We start from the raw sequence: 15,572 nt of genomic DNA, 5'->3' as shown, positions 1-15,572 counted from the left end.
GGTTTGCCATGGAGCATTTAGCCAAGAGGAATCCTTCTGGAATGACCCATGTGTGGTTCAGACCCCCTTGTATCAGCCCACAGGTAAAGCCAGTACGAGAGATTAGGCTCTGAAACACAACCAGCTTCTGCTGTTTGTTCTGAGCTGGAAAATGCCGTTACCAGAGCTGCAGAATTAGTACCTCTGGTCTCTCATTTGACTAAATGGAAGGAAGGCACTGGAGGCTGCCCTCCAGTCTCTTTGACACAAAACACAAGCCATGGCATGGGAAATTATAGGACCCTTAAGGAAACTTAAGCCTCACCAAGGCAGATCCTGTCGAGCAAGATCATGAGAAAGTCCAAGCATAGCTTTGCTCTGCCCATACCTCTGCTGATACTTAGTCCTCATTCTCCAGAGGGACAGCAGAGGAGGTCACAATGGTACAGTAGTGAGCATCAAAACATCAAGCCTTTCCCTTTGGTGCGTTTCCAATAAACCCTGCACTTCCTCTCTGACTACAGCACAGAAAAGATGCCTAGAGCATGATTTTGGGGATTAAAAGTGAGAGCACATCGGCCTTTTTAATACAGTAGCACTAATCAAACATCCAGCCTTTGGTTCACCTTCAAATTTTCTCTTCTAACATTATATAAAAAAATGAATAATGGAGAGCTTATAAAAGACAATATTAAGTGAATAAAATCTCCAGATATGAATGACTTTGGAGTTCTGACAAGATAGAGACATTTGAGGAGATATACCCAAGTACCTCTGCTATTGAACTGTTGCCTACCAGAAAATGAGGTGTGTTAAGCAGGATGACAAGTATTGCTGATGGGATAAAGCCACTGCTTTGCTTATCCCAATGGAGAACAGATGCTCAAAATTAACCTCTTGCTCCTGTTCTACATAATTCTCATAGTTTCCATCCCTGCTCGGCACTAGGGCTATTTCTCTGCTGCCCATAAAGGAGCACTGTGGGTCTCCAAAAAGGCACATGGTGAAAAAAGTGGAACACAATTTTTGTGAAGGCAGCTCAGTTAATAGCCCAGTGTTCACCTTGCTGGTTGTTTTGCTTAAATGTTCATCAGGTGCTCAGTTACTCAGGCATTAGGCACATTAGAAATACTACTTTTTAGATGGATAAAGCAAAGAACTAGATTAGGCTTGGGGACAAGGCAGAAAAAGCCCATTTACCAAACCAAAATGGGTTTCCAATCCATACAGAGCTGCCTGTAAAGCACTGGCAGATGTGAAAACATGCCCCAGTTCTGTATTTTCAATGGGTACCATCTCAGCATAGTTGAAACGAAAACCACAACCTCCGGCTGTGCATTTCAGTGCAAACTGCTCTTATCTCATACAGCCCTGAATGAAACATCAGCACAAAGGCAGCCTAATTGGAACAGGATCTTCTCCTCCCTCCCTGCAAATCCTAATGATTGCACACAATCCCCTAGCTAACAGCAGAGAGAAAGCACCTGTTTCTGGCAAAACACTCGCACTAGGAAGGCAGGATCAAGCCTTAGACCGGACACAGACTCACCACGGGGAGCAGCTCTGACTATGGAGAGGATGAGGTGGACCTTACTTTGTTAGCAGGCTTTCCTTGCTCTCATGCTGCAGCAGTGTGGCAAGCTGGAGCTGGAGCAAAAAATGTTTGTAGAAGAGGTGCTGAGCTCCAGCTCTGGTTTAGGGAACACTTCAGAGGGTGGCATTTTTCTCCTTGGCCATCACCAAGGAAGACAATAAAAGCAACAAGAAACTACACTGAATGGCCACTTCCCTTTCATTTTGAAATCTGACCACTTTCTCAAATGAAAGCGTTCCTCCCATCTAGAATTCATGTTGGGAAAACCTCCCTATATCAGAACTGGAAAACATTCTGATTGCATTTTCTGGTCCTAAACTCTAGGTGAACTTTCCTAGACAGAGTACCTAACTTTGTTTTAATTCAGTGCCCAAGCCAAAATGGCTCCATACCATATAGGGACCAGAGCAAGACTAGGAAACAACAGACAATGAGTAAAAATGATGACACCATGAAAAAGCACAAAGTCCTGTCTATCAGAAATGCTGAATAAGCAAAGCTTCTATGAAACAAAATTAGCATGAGATGTAGGAACAGCTATTAAAAAAAAAATAAATCAGAGCAATTATGCCCTTTACTTTTTGCCATGTTTATTATTTTCACCTCTCTCTCCTCACAGACAAAATGGGGCAGGCCAGTTCTTTTTCCTATTCAAGTCAGCTTTGCTCTCTGGGCTGTCACGCTGCTGGCACAGACCTGCGGAGACAGGACTTCCCGCACTTCAGGGGAATGCTCAAGTGGGGCTATTTTTTAAACATCAAACTATTCCTGTTCACCACACACTCTGCTTCCAAAAATAAAACAAGCATCCGAGTCTTTAAAAAAGCGGACAGACCCTTTAAAGTTTCATAACAATGTTTTAAGCCTGGGGTAGGAGGGATGGGAACAGGAACACATTTTCCTGCTTATGGGAAATAATGAAGAAATCAACATTTCTGGATATGAAATGCTGGGTAATAACAAATCAGAGGTCTGTTGCTGAGCCCGTTCTGCCAGCCAGCTCCTGTGAGAAAAAGACATCGAGAAAGGTTTTTTTTGCACTGATGAACTTAAAATGAAAGGAGGGGCAATACACGGGAAGGAAGAGGGTAGACAAGTCCATAGCATGGAAATGACTTGCCTGGAGCAACCACACAAGTAGGCAGAAAAATGGCAAATATAACCTGTCTCCTTATTCCCTTAGCCCTGTTCCCAAAACTAGTTTGGGAATGAATTGGGGGACGGGGAGGAGGGAGCAGCAGTTTGAACACGGTAGATGCTCCAGTTTAAACTGTATCTTCCCAAAGAGGAACCGAGGGTGGGGGCAGGGGAGATGGCTATTATTAATGTCCTTCCGTATATAGCAAAGCAGACATCCTGCATAATGGCAACACAATACATCAATAATAGCCCAAGAATAGCTTCCTACTTTTTTTTTTTTTTTTTTTCCCCTGACAGTTAGAAACATAAAGAGAAAAATCAAGCTGCTGAGATAAATAGCTGAGTCTCCACCCCCACCTCAAATTGCCTTGGCATATTTTAAGAGATAAATGGTTCTATGAGAAATTTAAATAGCTTTCTCTTTTCATTTTTGGCAGCTGCAGGAACTGGGTCAGGTGTAGAAATTATTAATTTCGAAGCCTGAAAAACCCATGTTTGAAAGTAAGGTTTTTTTCCCTTTAAAGCATCAACTTTCTTAGAAGTAGAGTTAGAAAAAAATTTAAAAATAATTGAGATTTTTTTTTTTTAAAGAAAACAGAAGTCAGACCAAAATAATTAAATAACAGCGCAAGCTGCAGAAAAGGGACAAATTGCATAACAGTTTAATGGACATTAAAAGTATCCGCAGTGGATTGTTAATTTTTTTTTGCTTAAAGTACTTGCACAATGGCTTTTGTTAGTCTTGTTCAAACATAGCACTGGGACTATGCCCTGAAGAAAAAGACTGGGGGACACCATTCTGTAGGTTTACCCTAACTGTAGTGCACGTTTCCAAAGGGACAAGAGATTACTGCCAGAGAGACCAGCACCAAACACTTCCACAAGGAGCCCATTTACTCATTGCCAGGTCTCTGGACTGACACCCCAACGAGCTGATCTGCTCGAGGCTGTGCTTGTGGCTGCTCAGAGCTGGTGAACGTGGTACTGAGCCACCTGTAAATCACTGCCTTCCCCCTTCCACTCCAGTTACTCTTGCTTTACATTGATACCAAGATTTGTAGCTCAGCTTCTCTGCATGATGCCAAAAGCCATCTCCCTCCTTGTTCTATATGTGGAAGGATCTCTTTACTACCATAAAATCCTGAATCTTACTGGGAAAAAAAAAGGTCAAATCCTGTAGAAACTGCTCCGAGCAAAGTAATACTGATATATAAACTCCCTCACAGGATAGTACACTAGTTAAGACCTATAAAAGGTTCAAATTTCCAGTCCTACAAAGACACCAAGATTTTAAAGATACTCAGTTGGCATGCAGCCCACTCTGCTGCACAGCTGGTAAAATGTCCACTGTGCTCTGTTCTGTGCCCCAAATCAGGCGGATACCTGAGAAGGAAGAGGACTCCCTCATTTAGACTCACTGCACTTCCACAGGGCTTACATCTTGTGATGCTCTTCTCTTAGTGACCAATCAAAAATTTAGAAGGTGACAAAGACACAAATGTAAATAGAACTGCAGTGCCTAGAAAGTCAGAACACAGATAGGATCAGAAGACAGCCTGTAATTACAGGCCCTGCTACTTATTACATAGGCCAGTTGTGCTACATGAGCCTTTGGTGGAAACTTCCTGTGTAATTAATAAAGGAGAAACAGAATACTTTTGCAATCACTTTTCAAGCTTTCACTGTGGGGGTCCAATCCTGCCATCCTGGATTAGCTCTAATCATAGTCGATCTCTGTCTGCATAAACTAAAGGCATGTGTTCTGCAAGACCAAAAAAAACCAAACAAAAAAACCCCCTGACTGCAAACCTACACCATGCAATCAAGAAGGAAAGGAAATCGATCCTGAAACCCCCACCCAGATCGTAATCTGACAATGTTTTCAAGGCATCTGGCAAAAAGGAAGAAGAAAGAATGCTATGAAATATTTAAAATCCTACTTCTGTCAGGAATACGTGAGAGGGGAAAGGCGAGTTTGAAAGGGCTGCTTTATTTGTAAGCCAAAACCTAAAAGCACCACCTTTTGCACAGGAGCATGGGATGCCCTTGGCCCAAGCCAGGGTGGTCCTGAGAACAAGTACCAGGCGCTGATTCAGCAGGGACTGGCACAACGAAGTCAAGGCTGTGTGCGAGCAGGAGCAAAGAAGCTGTCCTGCACTCCATGGCATGTATCGTGGGGCATCAAGGGTGAGGGAAACAAGAGCATTAACAACACAGTAAAATAGCTGTGGGTTTCCAGCCCACACTGATCCTCCTCATTTAAAGCTTCCATCAGATTTTCAACAGCATGGGAAACAGGGCATCCCCAAGGGAGGATTTCTCCTAAAAGCGCTTCTCTTACTGCTGAGAATCTCACTAAAGAGGGACATCCAAGGAAGGGGAACCTGCCCTGTGAGGTCTGAGATGCACTGAATGGCACTTTGCTTTGCTCCTGCATGCAGGAACTTGCCTCCTCCATCCTCAAATCCCAACCAGGGTGGAGCACCTTTCCAGAAAGATCTCAACCAGGCCTGACCACTGGGCTATTTCCCAACCTGCAATATGAAAAGCAGGCATGGAAAGAGGCTGCACATGCCCAGCTGTGATAGAGAGGGCTGCAATCAAACAGACACTCAAGAGTTAAGAACCTCAGCTGTGCCTTTGCCTTAGTCACATCCACCTGCCTGCTGTACAGTTCCAGTAGGAACCATAAATGACTTCAGGACAAGCAGGGCATACAAATGGGATCAAAATGGTCCTGATATGCTAAAACAAAAGACACTTTGGAACAAAACTGGCACAGCCACAATCCCCACAACGCTTGCATAAGACAAAAAGAATGAACCCCTAGAACGTATTTATCAAAAGCCATTTTATGCGCATTTTTCCTACTGAATATTTAAAATGTGGTGAATATTAAACTTCAGAGATTCTTAATATGTTCTAAAGCCCCACGGACCTTTGAAATGCTAGCTCATCAATATGCAACATCTAATCTTGTCAAAAAAAAAAAAGGGGGGGGGGGAAGAAAAGCTATTCATCCTCTGCACATAGAGGTTACATCGAGAATCCCAAGGAAAAAAACCCAAACTTTAAACATCTTATGCAATAGGTTAAATTTACTCTGGTTGGGAAAGTTTCACTTTCTGCAAGAGGGAAAGTTACTGTACGTGCATTGCTGCTGGAAGCTTCTTCTGAATTGCGAGGCTGAAACTGTGTAGCTGGATTACAGTAAGTAGTTTATTAAAGAAACCCAGGCTTGTGGCTTTGCATCCTGTTCCAATCCAATGTAGTCTCAGGATCCCCCCTCCAAAGGCCAGCAGACAGTGCGCCACCTAAAAATCCACTCTAGTCCAAAATGCTGTGGTTGAAATGGCTTTGCTTGTTTATAAAGTTTAGTGTTTCCTATCGCTTGCATCTGACCTTCAGCAGAAAGAAAAGCTCAGTTAAATTGTGCAAATATGGACCAAATGGGAGCAAGGGAAGGCAGCCAAAAATGCTGCACATGCTTTTGCAGGGCTGCAGCCTTTTGGAAGCACCAGTGAGACGAACTGGATGAGAGGCCAAATTTATTTAGGCTCCAGGCAGGAGCTTAAAACACCATGACATCCAAATTCAGAAAGAAAATGTTCTGTTACTGCAACCCTAAATTTCCTGCACATGAAAACACTGTTTTCTTTCATCTTTAGGAGATGCTCGTTCTATAATCTGACATTTATAAACGAACAAACAAACAGGAGTCAGCTGACAAAGGGTTCTTGCTGGTGAATGGAAGTAGGTCACTCTGAGTATTTTGCCTTTACAGTCTGGCTTAACATTAGTGTTGTACACAAAACAGTAACAAAACTGCACTGGAGACAGGGAAAGACTTTAATTTTTTCTTTTCTACGAAAATTAGCATTAACATTCTGCATTAATGTGCAATGCCTCCCCAGCACCCCATATCTGGTTAATTAAAAAAAACAAAAAAAACCCCAAAAAACCCCCAAACAAACAAAAACCCAGAAAGCAAACCACACACTAAATTAAACAACGACAAAACCCCCTTACTGGTCAGCCTGCATTTAAAGACATCTAAGTATGAGTAATCGAGCAGAGAGGAATTTTCCTGAAGGAACATAAAAGAAAATGAAAGCTCTACATACAAGACCAAATAAAATCTCATCTCTCACGAATGCAAATTCTGTCTGCCCTTTTACACCAACATATTAAAGGAATAAAACTGGAGGATAAAATAAAAGAGGAAAAACTAATAAATTCATTTTTGGAGAAAAAGATATTTAAAAACAAACAAACTATCCTTCAAACAAATTTCTTCATGATAAATCCCTGCAATCATGTGGTTCTAAATTACATGGTTAAATATGACTGAAAAAGTAAGGCACAATTTCATAATAATTTTAAAAGCAATAATTATAATCATTTTCTTTGATATCCCTGTGGCAGGCCACTGATACTATGGATGCACAAAACTACTTGATTAAAGATCTGGAAAAGTTTTTCCAACTGCTAGCTAAGACTCACAATACCTCTGTGAAGTAAGTAACATACCATCTTCAGTGCAAAGATGAGTGCACATTGAGCAAATAGAAAAAGCGGGTAAGAGAGCTGCTTGTGGACAAAAGGAGGCAGAGGCAAAAAAAATAGAGACACCCCAAGTGTCATTTTCCCAGCAAGGGACTCTCCCCCCTGGAAATGTAAAGGTAATGCCGGCACATGGGAATTCTGCTTCCTTCCTCATTTTCTAAAAGATCTAGGTATGATGAAAAATGGGGACAAACAGCAAAATAAGCAAAATAATAATAATAAAAAAAAAGGTTTGAACTGAGTGCTCTTGATACCAGTGATCAACCCCACTGCTTCCACCAGTAACATGGAGCCAGAGAAACCAGGAACACATAGCCAGGAATAAAGCCCAGTGGGGTTTTAAGTAACAAGGTTCAATATTGCAGCCTCTATTTCTCCTTAGTTATAGCCCTACAGCCACCTTACGTGTGCCTGTGAGTGCATATGCCAGTGGTCTGCACGTGTTTGACCTTAGGTTTGGGTTTTTTTCAGATCACAGCAGAGAACTTCCAGGCTGAAATAAGAGCTGCTCCCCAACATCCACCAGGACACCTATTGAAATTATGTTTTTTTCTTTAGATTTTTAGATGCTGGGTGAATGTTACAGTTTCTCAAGTTTACAGTCTGCTCTCATTCATGCTCCAAATGCCAGTTGGGCAATTGATTGTTGCAAATTCAAACTTGAAATGCTGAGGAAGCCAGGTAGTATTTCTAGAAATGTTTAAGGAGAAATGTCATTCCTAAGCCCAGAAGGGTCATGTGGGGATGAAGTTCACTCAGGATCTCTTGATCTTCATGGCAGTTGCCATAATGTGCTTATATTCTTCAGCAATTTCAGTGGGGGAAAAAAAAACAAAAAACAAAACAAAAAAAAACCCCCTTCAAAAACAAAGAAAAATGCAATTGCCGCAGAAAAAGACTCTGGCACTCCCTATAGCCAGACGCTCCATGGCTTTAAGATGGGAAAGAAAAATGAACCCAACAGAAGTAACACTGTTATTTTAAGAAGAGTCACATTATTTGGATTGTTCTAACAAAGGAAACAGTGACTTCAAAGTTAACAAAACTAGTTAAAAATAGGGAAAAAAAATCTTGTAAAAAGTATCAAAGCTTTTTTTATTTCACCAGGTCCAATACTGAATCATTTTTCAAGAACTTGTGCTTTTTTTTTTTTTAATAGCATTTTTATCCAAAGTAGTTTTCAAAATCGTCACAGAAACTTTGATTTACCAGCAGAAGAAACCCAAGAACTACAAAAAAACCGAGAAAGAAGACATGGGTTTTTGAGAAATTAAAATATTTGATAACAATTCTGAAATTTATGTAGATAAAAATTCAATATAGTTTTAACTATAAAAGCAAGAAAAAAAACTGATGTGGATAACATTGCAAAAAGAAATAATTTATCATTTAAAAAATGGCCCTTCTGACATCATATAATTTAGTGTAAAAATTGTGACCATCTCTAACTGAAAATAGTGTTCTCACAGCTTTCGGTACTTTACTAACCTCTAGATAGTATTAAGTAGCTCCTGCTATCCTTTGGAAACAAACCCTCAATTAACATCACTAGAGTTTTCTTGTGGGAATTTCACCACAGTGAGATTCTTCAGCACATCTCTGTCTCATAGCCCTGACTTACAGTATTGAAGTCTATAAGAGGTGCAGTCAACCCAACTCGGTGAACAGATAGCAAATCAACACGATGAACCAACTGCAGGAACCAGACACCAATAGAAAATAGTTAACAAACTCAAAAACTCCTTTCTGAGACATTCAGCTGAAGCACCAGGTGTCTAACATTTATGTCTGATGCTCAAGGAGGGCAAAGACACAGGATTTCCCTCAAGGACCTTCTCTTGGGTCCTGCTATCCCTCATCTGCTGGAGTTTCTCAAAATCAAAAGGAACCAGCTTTTACCAAACCTAGGCTAGGCTTGGCTGACCATGGCCAGGCAGCAGCAGTAACAGTTCCAAAGAGATTTCAATATGACTTGTTGCATATTCTCTTCAACAACTACCATTTATCTAAAACACACGTTTTTCTTCTTCTTCTCAGGCACATTTTGCTGATAGGCAGAAAGTCAACTTAAGGCCTGTGTCTCATGAAAGTCTCACTCCTGCCATCAGGATGAACGCTATTATGTAGAGTTCACTAAGAAAAACACTTTGGTACTCCCGCATCTCTATGATTAAGTCACCACCCAAGTGTTTTGCAGCTATGATAAAAATCTAAGAATTAAAATATTAAAAAAACAAAAAATTAAAGGTGCATTATCTGATAGGCTAAGGCAATGGTGTTGCTTTCTGTTTTTAAAAGCAATGTTCAGGCAATGATTAAAATAAGTGACAATAAAACCATCACATTCACAAAATACTAGCGTTAGCCTTGGGGATATGCTTAAGGATTGGGCTGTAACCAAGGCAACGCAATCTTCTGGAGAAAGTTTAAGTAGACAGTTTTAAAGCCATGGTTCAAAGATACAGTAAATCTGGCTGTAGGGCTACTTGTGACACATGGAAAGTGCCACAGCCACCCGACGCGGAGCACTGATCTTGTAATAACTCATCCTCCTGTTACCCAAATGTTATGTTGGATCAGTCACCGGTGCCCTCCTGCAGTTGGCAAAGGGTGACACAGGAGCCATTTCACGTGTTCTGGGTAATTTGACAGCAATTTGACTGTGCCCACATCCTACCCAGATCAAATCTGTATGACTGGGTGATACAGAATGAGTCTGGCCTTAATGACTACAGACCCATGGCTTATGTCACACCATGTAATGGCTTTAAGCCTGTGCTTAAACAAACCCCCATAGGCTTAAATATTTTGCTAAATTAGAACCTGATCCTGGACCCTCCTGAGCCCTATCTGGCCACACAAATAACGGGATCAGGCCCTACTTGCCAACAAATGCTAGGCGAAGCCAAAGCAGCATAAGCAAAAACTGCAGACTTGAACAGAAATGTCTGTGTGATCTTCCAATTCTTTTTGAAAGGAACAGTTTGGACATTACCACAGCTACAGATGACGTGAATTTTTATCATGGCTAAGAAATGCACCTTAAGAAAAGCAAGGTCTCTTTGGCAAAAAGACTCCTTCTTTGGAACAGATAAAACAGGATATATTATAAATATGAGATAAATATCGTGATGAAGCAAAATCCCAGTGGTTTTAATTGCACTGCAATTGAGATAAGTCCACCAGCATTTCCTAATTAAATCCTGAAGCATCAGAGGGGAGATTTCCATACATGTGCAGATGATGAGAGCCACTATGATGTATACATTTATGCAATATCTTCTGAAGACATTTATAGCAATTTTAGAAGCCAAAACCACATGCACTACAGAAAATAAAGAATGTTTTGGATGCTCACTCCTTCCTACAGGCAGATGGCTTTGGTGTTTCAGGGGTGAAAACAAAAGCATGATAGTACTTTTGCCCAGATGCGTCAGGTCTAGAAAGTAGCCACAAATATCAACACTGTTCAGTCTTTGTCAAACATCTTCCATCCATGGATTATTTAATGCTTGAAAAGTTTGGCTCTCACCTCCCTGCACGCCAGCTCAACTCACCACAGCACCCTAATAACACAGAGGAGTCAGATCTAGATCTCCTGGCTGGCCCTTAGCTTTGAAATGGGCTGGAATCCTAAACCTACATACCAGCAAATTTTTCTGGAACGAGAAGACAGAACTCCAAAAATCAGTTTTGGCCAATCTGTGATTAGTTTAATTCCCATAACATCCTTGGGAAGCTGGAAAGAATCCCTCTCGTGTAGAAGGTAGAAGATGAGAAGCCGTATGACTTGCTCAAAGTCCAGACTATGGCAGGGCCATTAAAAAGCTCAGAGACTCTGGACTTCAGTCCTCCTTAGTCTAGGCTACATTCTGCAGGAAGGCACAATAGCTCATTTCCATCAGTTACCCCAGTGTTATTCAGGAGAGTCTCATCAGCCACTTGATTTAACACTAATAAGAATAAGGAAGACGAGAGCTATGTTTGCTGCCTGATGAATGGCTTATTCTGCACCCAAGTGCATCACATCCTCCCCTGTGCTTGCAGAGATGTAAAACCCTCCACAGGGATACAATGGCGTTAGCAACCCCAGCTCTGCCCTCCCATGTTTCTGTAGAGTTAGTTCAAACTGGATTTGCTCAATAGTTGCAAGTTTTCTTTGACTGGTGGTGGTACAGACTGCATGTAAAGAAGTGAGCTCAGAAGTACCTTACATGCCACGTTTCAGGAGCAGGAGCCCAGATGGAACCTGGCAGGAGTCACAGTGCAAAAATCTGTTTACGTCTGAGGCAGTAAAATTTTTGAAGGCCAGGGTTGAAATCTAGTATAAAAAGGCTTCAGCATAGCCACTATGGTGGAGAATGATTTCTTTTGCTTAATGATGCCACCCTTCTACAAAGAAGGATTCATTCTGAGCTGTGAATTTTGGGAATCTTCCCTGACACGGGCTGAGGTCGCCAACATATAAACCATGTAAGGAACAGAGGTTTCAGACTGGTATTTCGGTATTTGAATTTACTGTACACAGCTAAAGCTATTAAATTTCACAGTGCTCTTCCATAAAGGTTAGTGCTAAACTGAAAGGAAATGCACCATTTGCAGGAGCTGCAGTGAGTATCTCATTTTTTCCTCTTTTTTTCCTATAGGTCTAGCTCATCTAACTTTTCAGCATTAGTGGGTATAATTATATCAGGCATCTGTTATAGAGAATAAAGATGAAAGCACCACATTCTTATTGTTTTTCAGTGGGTGCAGGAAAAAAATTCTTATAACTAACTCTTGAAAAGTGCCAGTTTGTCACTTATATGGTCAATCAGCCTGCAACTGTTTCAGTTCTGCTTCTTAATTTGTTAAGTGCAAAGAAAGGTATTTTCTTTGATTACATCTGCAAATAAGATATTAATGTCAATTCAGTGATATGAAAATTACTCCCTCACTATGTAATTTGCACCTTAGTTATTATGGGTTTCATGAACAAGAATATTATAGCTGCTCAGAGTGCTGTGGTTTTCTATTTTTTTTTAATCAACCAAACTAAAAAAAATCCCCACCAACATGAGAAGTAAAGATTATCTGTGCCCAGCTTTTATTTACCTTGGCATATGTATTAATTCTGGACTGAAGATGAAATTGCTACTGCTGGCCCAGTACTCTTCTGCAAAGACATTTCACCAGAGAGAAGTTATAAGCAGCTGGGATGAAAATGAAAGAGGAAAAACAAATGCTTACTTTTTAGAATGGCATAGAGAAGGGTTTAATACCTTCTTTAGCTTTTTTTATGATAAAACCTGAACAACAGTATGTATTTAAGAGGATCCTTTGTGCTGTTGTTAAAATAAGATCCTTAATTTTTTTAATGAGAACTACAGACCGTGCATGTTAACATCAGAGAAATATAAATCCCAAGGCCTAATTCAATCCCTGTTACAGCTGAAGGAAAATCCTCCCATTGCAATAAACAGGAGATGGAACAAGACTCTTAAATGTCTACCCAGAAACCAATACTGCCAGTGGTCCCACTAGATTGGGGTATGTGAAAGAGTGGCATAAGATTTTTTTTGAGCATCGCTTTGCACTTCATTTCTATGTAGTCTGTTTTTTTGTGTTTTTGTTTTTTTTAACCACTGGGATTTTAGAAGTGTGTTTCGAGCCCCACATCCTTAAAAGACCTTCTCAACGGACATGGTTGGCTTATAGCTCTGGTAAATCAAAAGCACATTTTGTGTGTGTGTGTGTGTGTGTGTGTGTGTGTGTGTGTGTGTAGTGTATAGTGTGTGCAAGCTCACATCTTTCTGTGATTGCTCATACATTGTGAACTGGAAGCATCACTACTGAATAAATTTATGCAATAGCAAAATATAATTTCCTAAGAAAAAGAAAAAAACCCTATTAAACTGGAAGGGAATGGAGACAAGTAAGGGCTTAAAATAAAAGATATAGATAACAGATCTATGTCCCAAGCATACAAGGTCACACCTACATTCTTAGGTGCATTATAGTTGAAACTGCATTGTTTGTGTTGTGATGAGAGGAGTGCTGAGTCTACTCTCACACCTTCTAGGGCAGTGGATCTACTTCTGCTGGTGATCCAGATCCTACTAAAGTCAAAGGGAAGCTCCCCATGACTTCAATGAGAGCTGGTCAGGTTCTCAAAATAACTTAGGAGAAAGAACTAGCTCAGCCATCTTTCACCTTCTACCTTCATGTACTTCTCAAGATATGGGAATCAAACACAGAAACATAGTTAGGACCACGTTCAGACCTCCTTCAACAGGCAGATGACTTAGGTGCTGTGACCACTTATTTCTATCAGCTGCAGAGACAGCAGGTGGTCTGACTCACCCACTGCCCTCCTGGAAAGTCATGTCTAAATCAGGTGCCTGTCATGGGCAGTCTGAACATGGCCTCTCAAACTGCCCTCTTGTTCCAAGGCCTTCCAGTTTTACTTCTTTTTTTAAAAAACAAACAAACAAACAAAACAGAGATTCAGACCCTAGGCTGGAAAGAAATCATGCAAAGCTTGTGCAATATCCCCCAATGGGCATCCTGGGGAGGGTCACGGTTGATATTCAGAGATCAGTGCTGGCCTTGGCAGTCAGAGCCTGGATCCGAGCAGAGTTGCAGGTCTTGCAAAGGATGTGCCCGTCCAGAGGGTAACAGCCCTGATTGTCCCCTTCAGACAGGAGGCCACCACAGTCCTAGGAAATAAGCAAACAGAAAGAGCAAAGTAAATAATAATAAGATTAACCAAAGAATCTATCAGTCAAAGAAACTCTCTCCTCACTCTCCACCTTGTAACAGGATCCAGCCTGAGTCAGCATAAAGCATGAAGCTGAGGTACGTCTGTCTTTCATGATTAAGCCATTTCCTGATAGGAGACAATATTGCAGAGAAGATGGGTTCCCAAGCTCTCCGCTGAATTTAATCCAATTGAAACTAAAAGGAGATTATTCCCTTCACATTTCTGAGGAAGGAAAGGTCTTTAGCATTAGAGAAAACATCAAACTTAAGCACATATTTATTAATGCAAAAAAGGATAAAAAGAAGCATCGCTGGGAAGGAAGTTTGGTACCAATATGTGACTACAGGTAATCTCCTTTGGAAGCATTACTGCCACAAAGCTATAGCATCCATTTCAGGAGTGACAGCTAAGCACCTAATTCTCTCACCCCTTAACAGAATTGCTACCTGTGTTTGTATAGCAATTGGTCCAAAAAGGTTGTGGCTGAAAAGAGGATGTCACTGAGACAGGCATATATGGAAACCCCACTAAAAGGCCCAAAACCTGCTCCAGAGACCTCAGCCTCTAAGTATATAAGGCTGAGTGCAGCTGCTAGGAAAGTTGCGTGATCAGGCAATCAATTGGCCAAAAACTGCTGATGGAGATGCAGCAGGGGAATTATGGCTTGCTTAGAGGCCATGACTCTACCATAAATCTGTGTTTGTAAGTACACTTGGCATGCAAGTGGTGGAAAGAGGAATATTGTTGTTCCTTTTGAGACAGCTGAGGCACATGGAGATCAAGGCCAAGTGAGTGTCTGTGTCTTGTGTTCTCCATTGACATTCATGTGTGTGAAGCCCAGGTATCTCAGCAGCCAGTATGGGGACATAACATATGATGAATTAGGCTCTACAAAATTTAGTGTAGGAATGCCTCAGTGTCTTTAAAAACTGGGCCTAAGTAATGGGCTGATATGTCCCTGGAAGCCAAGGTCAGATTGAGAAGTGAACCAGATGCCTCAAGTCTCAGCCTAGACCTTTAAGCCATAGTCCCTCCTTTTTTCTGGTTAAATTTATTAAAACCTGCAACTGCACTAAGAAATACATTGGTCTCATTTTCTTACTCTGCCATCTGGCTGATGTATTATCCAACACGTAACACTTGCATTGAAGAATTCTTGAAGGTTCCCTAACACAGCTGTTCCCACATGTTAATTGCTTTGAGGTGATTTTTCTTCTCTGTCTTCAGATTCTTACCATCAAAATTATATGAAGTGCATAATGAAACTGAACAGAAAAGTAGCACAAAAAGCATTGCACAAAACAAGAATGATCATGTTTACGTGTCCATTAAAATTCTTCAACCCAGAGCCATATGTTGAGTTTCCTGTACAATCTTGCTCAAATTCTAACATGCATTAGCTTTCATTTTTAGAACATAAACAGGAGCAACATTTGTGTCCAAGCTGTAATTTATGATGTTCTCAAATATTAAGCCCTAATTACCTGAGTCACATTCTCTTGCTCTCCTAATGAACCTGTTCTAAACAAGGGACCTGATTTTCTTCTCATT

The 15,572-nt window shown here is 40.9% G+C and overlaps 1 protein-coding gene across 1 annotated transcript in view; it reads right to left on the bottom strand.

The window, feature by feature from the left end:
• Positions 1 to 13,848: 13,848 nt before the first annotated feature.
• The window catches only part of LOC104526801 (lipoma-preferred partner homolog), a gene marked incomplete at its 5' end in the record, with an annotated part of 118,289 nt that continues 116,565 nt past the window's right edge, over positions 13,849 to 15,572 (bottom strand). The window contains one exon of the mRNA XM_010170354.1: positions 13,849 to 13,977. Coding sequence (XP_010168656.1) covers positions 13,849 to 13,977 — 129 coding nt within the window. The remainder of the gene's footprint in view (positions 13,978 to 15,572) is intronic.

This window comes from Antrostomus carolinensis, unplaced genomic scaffold, assembly GCF_000700745.2.
Source record: "Antrostomus carolinensis isolate BGI_N321 unplaced genomic scaffold, ASM70074v2 scaffold19956, whole genome shotgun sequence".
NCBI classification, from domain to species: domain Eukaryota; kingdom Metazoa; phylum Chordata; class Aves; order Caprimulgiformes; family Caprimulgidae; genus Antrostomus; species Antrostomus carolinensis.
This window is presented reverse-complemented; position numbering and strand designations above follow the sequence as displayed.